The sequence below is a fragment of the Phasianus colchicus genome, chromosome 9 (genome assembly GCF_987193195.1).
Source record: "Phasianus colchicus chromosome 9, bPhaCol1.hap1.1, whole genome shotgun sequence".
NCBI classification, from domain to species: Eukaryota; Metazoa; Chordata; class Aves; order Galliformes; family Phasianidae; genus Phasianus; species Phasianus colchicus.
In genome coordinates, this window is record NC_143444.1 from 32446953 (window position 1) to 32459003 (window position 12051).

General features: G+C 46.2%; 1 protein-coding gene across 4 annotated transcripts in view; it reads right to left on the minus strand.

The window, feature by feature from the left end:
• LOC149916929 (uncharacterized) overlaps positions 1-12051 on the minus strand; it is an 80739-nt gene that overhangs the window by 39487 nt on the left and 29201 nt on the right. For all 4 annotated transcript variants that reach the window (XR_016469403.1, XR_016469402.1, XR_016469404.1 and 1 more), the window contains one exon: positions 9088-9290. Coding sequence is in view for 1 of the 4 variants with exons in the window: in XM_090146869.1 (XP_090002995.1) it covers positions 9088-9290 (203 nt within the window). In the remaining 3 variants the exon portion in view is untranslated. The remainder of the gene's footprint in view (positions 1-9087; positions 9291-12051) is intronic.

A 12051-nucleotide genomic window follows, 5' to 3' on the forward strand; every position in this document is an offset into this window, starting at 1 on the left:
CCAGTGGTGCCAGGGCATGCTCCAAGCACAGCGTGGTCCTGCACTGCCCCTCTGCTGGGCTTGGCACACCATCCTGGCCACGGCACAGCTCCTATGGGCAGCTGGCTCTGCCCGGAGCTTACAGAGGGGTGTTTGCATCTCCCCACGTGTGGGCAGAGCTTGCTGAGAAGGAGGGCCGGGCCCCACAGCTGTGGGCAGGCAGCACTGTGCTGCTGCCGAGCTCAGTGTGGGACGTGGACCCAGGGAAGGGACACGGGCTGCAGAAGGTTTATTTCTGGATTAGGGAGACCTTTGCCACACCAGTTAGCCCCTTGCTCCCAGTTGCTCTTGCGTTAGTTAGTTTGGGCTGCCTGGCTAATTGTGGCATGCGAGCGGCAGGCTGCACAGATGTCAGATGTCACGCTCTATCTGATGAAGAGGTCCCTGCCTCAGGCTGTTTATATATGACCTACCAGAATTTCCTGCTGCATGATGAAATAATTAGGGGGCCCTCATGCAGGGAATAATGTTGCGAGTAGGTTGCAAAGGCATTACACATACAAAAAGAAAATCCTAAGCATTTTCCTTATCTGTGATACAATCTTCCGAGTCTCCATATGTACATTCAACTTGTTTGTATTTTTTCTTTTAAAGTTCTACATGCAGATGCTAAATGAAGGCTTCAGAAAGTTTAGCAGCATGCTTTCCTTTATGCTCAGATTACATAGTGGGAATAGTGGCATAAGCAAACAGGAAAAAGGGGAGATTTATTTGTTTGTTTTAAATCAAGATTGCCTTTTGCCTCTTTAAGGCAGCAAAGTCTCAACTGTGGATAGTTTAATGGAAGTCGATCCTGTCATCAAAAAGAATCTCATTTTTGTGGCTCTTCTTTTTTTCCAATCAGTTTTAAGTTTCAACTGTTTTTATACATAATAAGACTGTCCGTGTGCCCATGGATGCTTTGTATTCCGACTGATCTCACCCCTCCGCTCTCACTGCCCACTGCACTGAAAAACCAACTGAAGCATGCCCTTGCTTTCAGTCTGGAATAGTTGACCTGTGCCTGTCAAAAACATAAGATTCTGACCTGACATGTCCCAAATATGCCCAGAGCAGCTGAACTGGGCTGAGCTGAGCTTCTCCCATCCAGCAGCGGTGGAGAAGCAGGTTCAGCAGCAGCACTGAGGGGAGCACTGTCCAGAAGCAGCCTCCAAGAGGAGACACACTGAGCTGCTCGCTCGTGCCAAGGCTGTGCCCAGAGCCTCCACCTCCCGAGTCCCAAGGACAGCGTGCCAGGAGGGCTGCAGGCAGCAAGTGTGGCTCCTGAGGACACTGAGCCCTCTGAGAAACTCCTCTGTGTTTCACAAACTGAGTTTCATGAAGGCGACAAGCCTGAGATAAGATGGAAATCTTGCAGGAACGAGCTTGTTGCACTTTTCTGCACTGGGGAGCTGCTTTCATGGGCTGGACAATAAGCAGAGGTTGAGATATGGGACTCTTCTGTCTCAGGAAGAAAGTGTCCAGGACAGGCTTACTGTGTGTATGAATACAGCACAAGAGGCAATAGGCACAAACTGAAACACGGGAGGCTCCTTCTGAACATAAGGAAACAATTTTTCGCTGTGAGGGTGGTTGAACACTGATAGAGGTTACCCAGAGAGCTTGTGGAGTCTCCATCTGTGGAGATACTCACAACTCAACTGGACACGCTCCTGTTCTGTCTGCCCCTGCCTGAGCAGGAGGGTTATGCTGGGCAATGTCTCTCAGAGGTCCCAGTCAGCCACAGGTATTCTGCAGTTCTAGTTATGATTCTGTGAAAATAGAGGTAAGGTTATCTGTAAGCTTGGAAAAAAAAAAAAAAAAGACTGCAATGAGCTGAGAAAGTCTTCCTGGAAGCATATTTAATTTGCACTTAGTCTGTTAACTACTTACAATGCAGTGAAAAATGTTGTGATAAATTATTTCAATCCAGAGACAAAGTGACAGTTCTTACCGTTCCCTGCCAATCTTACTGCCCACATGACTACACTGAGTTCTGTTGGCCTCAGGACATCCTCTTTTTTTTTTTTTTTTTTGTCAGAGTTGTTGCCTGCCTGGATAGATATTTTATTTAGAATTGTAAATGTTTTCTTTTCACTTTTCCTGTTTTCAAAGCACATTGTTATTATTCTACCAAGGAAAGCTTAGAAACAGCATTCATGTTGTTTGTAAGAAGACAAAAATATTAGATAAATCCTGCAGCTCAGATTAAGAAATAAAGGAAAATGTTTGTTTGTTTGTTTGTATAACACGTGGATTCTGACCGATTCACCACCTGTACAGAGGGAGCACAAATTGCTCATAGATGTATCATTAAAAAATCAGAAATCTTGTGAAGCAGTTACTCAAAATGGGATATTCTCACAGAAAAGCAGCAGTAGCAGAGGATAAATGAATAAGCCAAACTTTTTTTTTTTTTTCCTAAGATGCTGTTATCATGAATCATAAAATAATTTTGGTTGGAAGAAACCATGGAAGGCAATCTGGCAGCCCCTGCTCAAAGTAAGGGAACTCTGACAATAGATCAGGTTTCAGCGTCTCCAAGGATGGCAGCAGATGAAGCCTGCAACCCCCACAGCATTTACCTTCACTTGTTTCCAACAAAGCTGCTATATGAACCCCTGTAGCCTACATTTATTTAGAATGTCAGTAACAACACCAATGAAGAGGTAAATGCACCTTCTCGTTATTAACTGTATTAGCTGCTAACCAATGTATTTGAGTGAATCTGTGGGTGTGAATCCAAGAACACTGCAGGCTCTCAGCAAGGAGCAGCTGGCAGCTTGGGATCAGAACACTACACATCTTCTTTTTCTGGCAACTTTTCCCATTAATTCTTCTTTTTGATGCATCGTGACACACTGCAGTGCGGAACAGGCTGAGCTGAACCATTCTAATTTCTTTGCTTCTTACACAGGCTCAAATGATGCACTCAGACATACTAAAACACATTTCAAAGGCTGACCTCTGCAGATCTGCTGAATTATTGAGTTGTCAGTGTGATGGACGTAGATATTTTCACAGTTAGGAAAGTCGGATCCTCAAGTATGACATTGAGAAGAGTTCCACATTTCCCAAATATGAAAAAGTAAATATGTCACTGCTCTACAGATGCAGAAGTTCTTTACAGAGAGAGCGGTGAGGTGCTGGAACAGCTGCCCAGAGAGGCTGTGGATGCCCCGTCCATCCCTGGAGGTGTTCAAGGCCAGGTTGGATGGGGCCCTGGGCAGCCTGTGCTGCTATGAAATGTGGAGGTTGGTGGCCCTGCGTGTGGCGGGGGGTTGGAAATTCATGATCCTTGAGGTCCTTTCCAAACCAGGCCATTCTGTGATTCTGTGAACACAAATCCACTTCTAAGTTATCACTGCCATGTTTTCCAGCAGTATTTCTCAGGATTTCTGAATTATCTCAGCAGTCTTTCCTTCTCTTTCTAAGTGGATCCTGACCTTCACCGACTAAAAGTTGAAGAACAATACACTGATGTTTCTTCTAGTGCATGCTGTGCCCACAAGTTTCAGTTCAAATTAGCATTTCCTAAGTCAGGTTTGTATGTAACACTGTATTCATTGCTACTAAGGAAGTCGATCTAAAGGTCTGGAAAAAAAACAAACACATTTCCCTGATCGTAGTCCTCCATTTGGCTCACTATTTAAGTTTCTGTAACTATATAAAAAAGGTACAGACTCATTTGCTCACCACTGTTAAACACAAGTATTCAGCATCAATGAAGTCTTTGGGTGGGGAGAACAACTGGTGCAATAGGGTGCATCTGACATTAAAGCAGCAGTATTCTACTCTCCTGAGTAAGACAGAGCTGTATTGCAGTGTTCTCATCACAAGGAAACTGCTGCCAGCTCAATTTAAGCTCCTTATTCTGTGTGTACCAGTGCACCTTCAAGAAAGAAAGAGGAAAAAAAAAAGACCACAGAACAGAACAAGACAAGAAAAATTCACTTGCTCATGTATTGGAAGACTACAACTATCATAGATATCAAGTCACCTATCTTCAAGGCCTGTCCTCCCTAGACAGCAGCCACTGCTTTCTGCAGGGGAAAATCAGTAATGTTATGTGATGAGGAAAGGCACTGCCTTCCTCAAGGACCAATTTGGCACAGCGGGGGAAGGTAGCTAAGGCAATATGCATCTCAAAGCAGGGGAAAAATTAAAGGCAGGAAGAGCACCAGTGGATTTGGAAGGGAATGTAGGAGAGGAAAGTAGCACTAGTAACCACAGGAAGGATAACAACAGTAAGGACTGCAGATAAGGAAGAGCAAATGGATTTGAGGGGGGGGAGGGGGGTGGAAGAAAAACCCAGGGAGAAAAAGCACCATAACAGAAGAGCTAAGGACATGATTACATTATTAGATGGACATCAGCTGAGTAGCAAGGGAAAGTCAGCTTGTCTGCATACACTGACTGAAGTTTTTTCAACAGTAAGTGCAAGTAAAAGAAAATTCTTACTCTTCCCATTGATCATGGGTCAGATCCCCAGCCTCCTCACACATCCCATCAGAGTTCAGTCTGCTCCTCCCCAGCTCAGTGCCAAGGCCATGCAGCTCTGCAGGCTCTGTGCTATGGAGGAGCCCCAGCCAGGCCCACCCACCAGCCCAGGGGGTGCACCTGACTGCACGGAATTTCGTGCCTGGCTCTGACTTACAACGATAGAATGCTGCCTCCAATGCTGCTCCTCTGTGGCCCAACAAATACGCATGCTAGTGTTACTGTTAGTGGGAATAGGGCTGCAGGAGCTGCAGTCCCACCAGCATAGGAGCATCACTGCTCATCCTCCTTCACAGAGAGATTAAATGGAAATTGCTGAAAAATTCATTCAGCCTTCCCTCCTTTCCTCCCTGGTGCCCCAGGATCCCAATCTCACAAACAATCATCTTCTTCAGGCAACTCCTATGGGGCTGGAAGAAGGCAGAACTGCGCTTCCCTGCTGGCTTTTCCAAGGACAGCATCAACACTGGGAGAAGCCCAGGAGACAGCTGAGCCCTTCTTCCATAGCAGTGATAGTACACATTAACTGGACAGCAAGCAGTCCCTCATCCTTCAGTGGAATTACTGCTTCTTTGTATAACGCTGCTCTACCAAAAGGTGACATGCATGTAGAGAAGCTTACACCTGCACATCAGGTACTGTGCAGGAGGATTACAGTGCTCCTGCTCTTACTGTGGGCCCAGACTTCACCCCTCACCTCTGACCATTGCATAAGGGTGAATAAAAGAAACAGCTTCTGCCCATTCTCTTAGTGCAACCCTGCCAAGCAACGGAAGGACGGATTCATGGCTGTCCCCCGTGCCTTCCTGACCCAATGCTCAACACAGCCATCTGCACTGGGACGCTCACAGTGTGCAGCAATCCGAGGAGGCAGGGCAGCACACTGCACCTGGCCAGAGCAGCCCAGCAGCAGGGCACAGCACAGCCACACATTGGCATGGTGAGACCTCAGCCAGCCAGCCGTCTGCCTCTGCAGATATTCAGTTTTACTGACTTACCTCACATAGCCGAGAATAAAAATGACTAAACTAGGAGCATAACAAAAGTTGTGGGAAATTCCCTTCACAGCTGGCTGCTGACAGAGCTGCAGAACTGTCCCCAAAAAGATTCACAGGCCCGAGGATAGGCTAATGTGTGCATAAAGTATCTGTTGAACCATCCTTTTCTTTCTGGCCTATTGTTTTTTCACAACACCAACTCACAGTCCCTGTCTAAGTGTGCATTTAATCCAAAACCCAGTAGTCAAAACATAAATAAACAACCCTTTACATAAACCAGACATGATCGCTGAAAGTTGATGCACAAATTAAAGTTTTTTTCTTCTGTCTTTATTACTCCTTCAAACCAAAACTCCCATTAACTCACAGGACTCTCTCTCAGCAGTTCCAGGTGTGAGAGGTGCACCTCAGGACATCCCTCCATGATCCCTGCCCTGTGCAGCACTGCTGGGGCAGCCCTTTGTTCTCTCCTTGCCTGCTCCTCAGCCTCCCGCTCTCACTGCAGAACACATAATCGTAACAGACACCATATCCACTAATAACGGATACTTCATATAAAGAGACACAAAGTGGAGGTAATCATGGCTTTACAGGTTCACTGGAATTTTTGTCTTGGTGGTCCATTCGATCACATATCTTTGAAGGATAACAATAAAGGGCCCTGAGTGTGAAAAGGACTCCAGTCTAGGGGAAACCCGAGCTCCCTCGCTGCCTGCCCTGTGATTTCTGTGATTGATTATACATATCCTCCTCTCAGTTTTAAGCTATTCTTCGTTTATTTCATTTGCAACTTTTCTAAGCCTTTTCCTGATAATCATTTTATTCCTTGGTCTTCCTTTCATTTGGTGACAGCTGACCTGGCAGCAAGCCCAAAACATGGTAAATGACAAATCACTACCAGATGAAGCTCTGAGTTTTACACAGAGCATTTCCCCCAGCCACAGAAAACTCTGAGGCCCAATAAAATTACAAAAGTAACTGAGAATTACACCAACATCAAGCTCTATATGAAATCTTCAGTTACAGGAAAGTATGTTAATTCTCCAAGTTCTGAACCAAGTAACTGGGTTAATGAAATTTTATATAAGCTATAGATTTAGGAAGAGTGATGGAAATGGAAATCCATGGCAACACCTCACTCAAGGTCTGAGACTCGCAGTCATACCTGGGAGCAGGAAAGGTCCTTTCTTTTCCCTGGCAAACAGCAGCCACAGCCAGAAGCGCTCCCCGAGAAGCGGCAACCCGGCTGCGTCCGCCCGGCTCCATGCCGACAGAGGCAGCCGTGCCACATTACCTCCCGTCCCTGGGGCTCGGAGGGGGTGGTGCTTTCAAGCACTGCCACAGAATTTGCCTGCAGTGCAGCATCTTGGGCCGGGGAAGAAAGGGAAGAAAGCAATACCAGAACTAACTGTTGCTAACCACTGCATTAGCTCCTTCTCTGAAGAGTGAAATTCCCCTAGAAGCTGAAAGAAAGAAGCAAAGAGGTCACAGTCAGGGGAAAAGATTCTTCTGCTGAGCACCCACTAAGTCAGCACTGAAGCCACGAGGCTCTGAAATGGGAACATTGTCCTGAGCCTTTTTTCACCCCCCCAGTGCTGATGCCACAGAACAGTGCGTTTGTTACTCGAAGTTACCAGACAGGAATTGAGATACTCCTTTTTGCAACAAGGCGTCCTCGTTTTTCCTAGATAGATATTTACAGGCATTTATAGTGCCCTTGGAGTTCATGCATACAGTTACAGTTCTTTATCTAACTGTACAGAGGTCTAAATATCTGGGTATAGTGATTTTATTGGAGATACAGAATGATAAAGTGTATGTAAACTGAAACCATTCTGAGTCACATAATGCAGGCTAAACAATGCCTGGCTGCAGACACAGCCAAAAGACATAAAGTGAGGCCAGCAGAGTCCTAAGGAGAGAAAACCCTCCTGAGACACACTCTTCAGAAAAGCTCAAGATGAATGATACAGCCATGCAATGTATGCTTAAAAGTAAAATCAGAGGGAAAAGACTCAGTAACAACGTGTTGTTTGGCTGTAGTTCTGTGTATTCCAGATGAAAAACATCTTGTTTTTCATAACTGCTGGGAAACCACTCCCTTAAGAGGGGTGTTGTTTGATTCCGTGAGAAAATTTGTAAGATATTGAACAGTCATGTATACAAACACAGAACATACAGCACAGGACAGACGTACTTAGCTGTGTCCAAATGCAGCCCCCCTCATTCACTAAGGACTTAATTCTGCATTCATAAGATATGGTTATGACAATTTGTCACCACCAACTAAGCTAGCACACATTCAGTCATGCTTGCCTCTGAGGTACAATGGGAGTGAGTGGTGCTGAGATCAGCCAAGCTGCACCCTGCAGGCAGCAGATGCCCACATCTCCCCACCAGTTGTGCTGCTGCAGTGCACCAACGGGGAGCAGGAAGGCTGGCTTTGTGCTGCATGCCCAGCACAGCACAGCCTGGAGTGTTCTGCAGCCAGACAGCACTGCTCTGTCTGCTGTAAAAAATACATTAAGGAGATCACATGCAGTTCTTCCAAGAAGAATTACACTTGACTGTTTTATGAACTTTTTTTTTTCTCCTCAGATAGGCCAGAACCCTGGGTTCAGTGTCACAAGCCTGCCACAGGTCTGTGTATCTCCATTGGCTCAGCCCAGGGCCATCAAGAGCAGCCTGGTAATGGGACAAACACAGGACAAGCACTGGGTCCATTCAAAGGGGTTGCTGGTGAGCAAGAAACCAGTGGAAATAACCATGAAGGCTGAATCTGGCCCTTTGGTAGGGTGTTCACTTCTTACCACTGGAGAGGCCATTCTTTTCTGGGCATGTTTTTCTTTCTTTCAGCAGTTTTGAAGTCACCTGAGAGATAATTACACTACGTCCCCTCAGCCTTCTCAGCTTGCAGATTCATGCCCCTTCTCAGCAGGCCCAGCCAACAGGACTGGACAGGAGGGGTGACAGGGAGCCCTGCACAGCATCCCCTGTCCCTGGCACCACAGCTGTAACAGTCACAGGGGCATCCACCACCTCTGAGCACCAGGACAGGGGAGCACAGACTGAAATTGCAGCAAGCTGTAGGTGGAGGTGAGGGGAACTTCAAAGGGTCAAAGCTAGACAATACCTTCCTGTCTTGGGGAAGTGCACTTAGCTTGGTAGAGGAGAGAGGAGGGAGGCCCTGTCAGCCTTCATTGCCGAAAGGTAATGGTACACAGTAATTTCTTCTGATAATGTCACCAGAAGAGGAAGTCGTGCAGACTAAACTCATTAAGGTCTGAGGGGAACATCATAAGGGGCTCTCTCTTTCTGCAGGAAGGAGGACCACAGCCTGAGCTGTCTGAATGGGGGACCATCTGTTGTGGCACCGACTGAAAGCTATCAGGGTTTCCCTTTTAAATATATTTTAGATCGTAAAGTCAAAGTTCTCACTTTTCAAACTAAAATGATCTGTCCTTCCAAAGAGAAAATTAAAAAAAAAAAAAAAAAAAAAAGGAGAAGAAGCTGGCACATCACAGTTTAAAGCTGATACTTTCAGTATTTTGGAGGCATTTGAACAACTCACCTTCATTGGTGTGGTTGTACCAAGCAGACCAATAAGACATCACATTTCCGTAAGTGCTTGCTCCAGAGGCCATTACATGTAATGTAGATATTTCCATTGGCTTTGCATCAAGACCAACAATGCTTTGATTCGGAGGCTTTCCAAGTAGTCTGTGAGCAGTGGTGGAATAGTCCTCAACAGGCTTCCACCAAAGGGTGCGTCGTCTGCCAGAAATAAGCGGTTATTCATGCAGGGTACCTGAAGCGTGCACAGATTTAACACCCAGCTCTCCCACCCTTCCTGTGCCTGCAGGCCTGCAGCACGTCCCCCGTGGCATGGGCAGGAGGAGGCACTGTGAGCAGGGCTGTGCCCTCTGGCAGTCGGTAGCACAGCAGCAGGGCTTTGCCTATGCACCTCCGTAGGAAGATGGCCTTGGTTTCAGAAGAAATGCAGTCTGATCCCTTATATTTTACGTCAGCCGTACAACAGCTGAATGCACATAAATCTAGTATGGTTGGTGTTAAACCTGCTAGTCCTCCTGGAGAGGCTAACTTGAATATTTAAGATATAATTTTGTGTGTTTTCTCCACTTTGACAGTGCCAATGGAACTACCCACAGCTCTGAGCTGACCTCCCCCTCAACAGGGACAGCACTTGGCCTCAGCTCCTCTCCTGCTTAAGCAAAGCCATCCCTCCCCATCCCCCGCAGCATGGCTGGATCCCACCCATGTTCAGGGAGAGATTCGTGCATGGAGCTTGAACCCCAGGCAGAAAGCAATTGATTAGACAAACTGGGCTTTATCTTGAAACAAAAAATGTTACGACTTTATGCCATGTCAGTTGGAAATGTTCTGATGGACAAACACACCTCACGGCACACAGCCTGTCAAGCACAAAACATCCTGGAAAAAACTTTAGTTTTAAAGTAAAGATGGTGATTAATCATTTCAGCTAAAACAAAGCATTCTGTTTCTGCCTCTTTGGAAATACTTTTTTCAGTTTTTGAAACTAATGTTGCTCAATAGACTGTAAAATAAACTGCAAAATAAAACTGTCAAATAAAATGAAACTTTTCAATAGAGAGCTTTAGTTTTGTTAATCAGACTGCTCGATCCTTTTCTTTCTTTTTTTAAGTATTTGTGCCCATGGGAAAAGTAGGAGAAAAAAAAAAAATCTGTTTTGGAATGAAAGGCCAAAGTCATAAACTTCACTACAGAATGAAAAACACTGTGCAAGCGCTGCTGCGCTGTGAAGTGTTCACCCATATTTATGGATTATACCGTTTCACTCAGCATATCTAAAATATCGGTGTAGCCATTCATTTTCAAACAAACATATGTATTTCATCTGTGTACGAGCGTACTTCCATGAGAAACTGAAAATCCTCAGAGAGAAGACCAAATCTTGCAGTCATTATTCAGGCTGAAGGCGGTGGGCACTTTGACAGAGTGTGGAACATGAGGTTTGTTACATGAACAACGCTGCAATTTTGGTTTTTAAACACAGAACATCCACGCTTGTCATCACCAAATACGTAACCAGTTTTTGCATCCAAAAATGTAAATAACCCATTATGTGAAATAAACCATTTGTCTAAGGTGGCCTTTCTTAGGAATGAAAGATTTAATACTAAGAGGAATATAAACAATCTGACAACGCAGTCAATTGAATGGCTGTGACTCCAATTCAGGAGGTGTAGTTGAACCCCAAACCGGTCTGCTCTGTACAGAACAAGTCAAAGAGCCTCAAAATGTCCTCGAGCCCGAGCTCGGCCTCGCCAAGTAAAACAGGCACCGTTTTTCTGCAGAACAGCGTTTTACACACCCTGTAAAACCTGCAGAAGTAGAGATCTATGGCGCAGCGCTCCGTGGCAGCAGCCGGCCCCGGCCGTGCTTTGGCTCGCCGCGACCACAGGTCCCTGCGGGCGCCCAGCCGGGCAGCGCTGCAGGAGGAGCTGCCGCCCCGCAGAGCCCCGAGCAGCTCCTGCACGCACGGCGCCCCGAGCAGCAGGCGGGGCAGCGCGGTGCCGAGCTCCCGAACAGCCGGCTGCAGCGTGCCTTGGGCATGAGAGCGTGTTTTCCATTCCGAGCTCTGGAACTGGATATTGTGCTAAACCTCCCATCGCCGAACAACCACGTATGAGGCAAGTGCCTGGAACTGCAGAAGCAGCCATCAAGGGCTCTGCAAGGTATTTACACAGGGACCTGCTAGCTTAGACAATGTCCCATGCCAATGGCAGTGGGCCCGGGCTCGTCCCCATTTAAGTCAATAGATTCATTGTCTTTACCCAGAGCGGGATAAACCTCATGCAAGGCCAACCTGGGCCTAAATTACACCTTTCAGATGCGCATTGCAGATAGTTGAACTTCTACATGAGCAGCAAAGACACCGCTGATGGGATCCATGATTTCAGATTGCAAGGCAGAGCTCTGGGTGTACCATGAGAATCTGACATGAAACCTGCCCTTAAATGCATGCACGTTTACACAACCTATCCGTTGGAATGTTTATTAGCACTGCGAACTGTATGCATATAACCTTAAAATAACCTCTTCCTCCAGTGCCCTTTTGCAGAGGAAGATATTACACCCCTTAACTGGATACATTGCTCTTCCAGTGCTTCCCTAAAGAATCTGTTTTGATGTGAGAATCGAAATGGAAGGAAGCACACGTATGTGAGCCGGCACATATTTAAAGCATAACTTCTGTTCACTAAGCTGGACTAATTCTGTTTCCTTCTTCCTTCTTGCTCATCTTTGAAGCATTTTGCTTTACAACCATTAGCTTGTGCTTCCGCCTGGATATCGCCTCTTTTCTGAAAGAACAGAAGGAGATTTGCAGACAGACAAATCTTGCACCAGTATGGCTCACCGTCTCTGAGTGCAGGAATTCTGTGCTTCAGATGATCACAGAAAAGATAAAAGCTCATCCCTCCATCGGGCCAAGATGAATGGAGTCTCCTTGCACATCCTTATGTGAACCTAC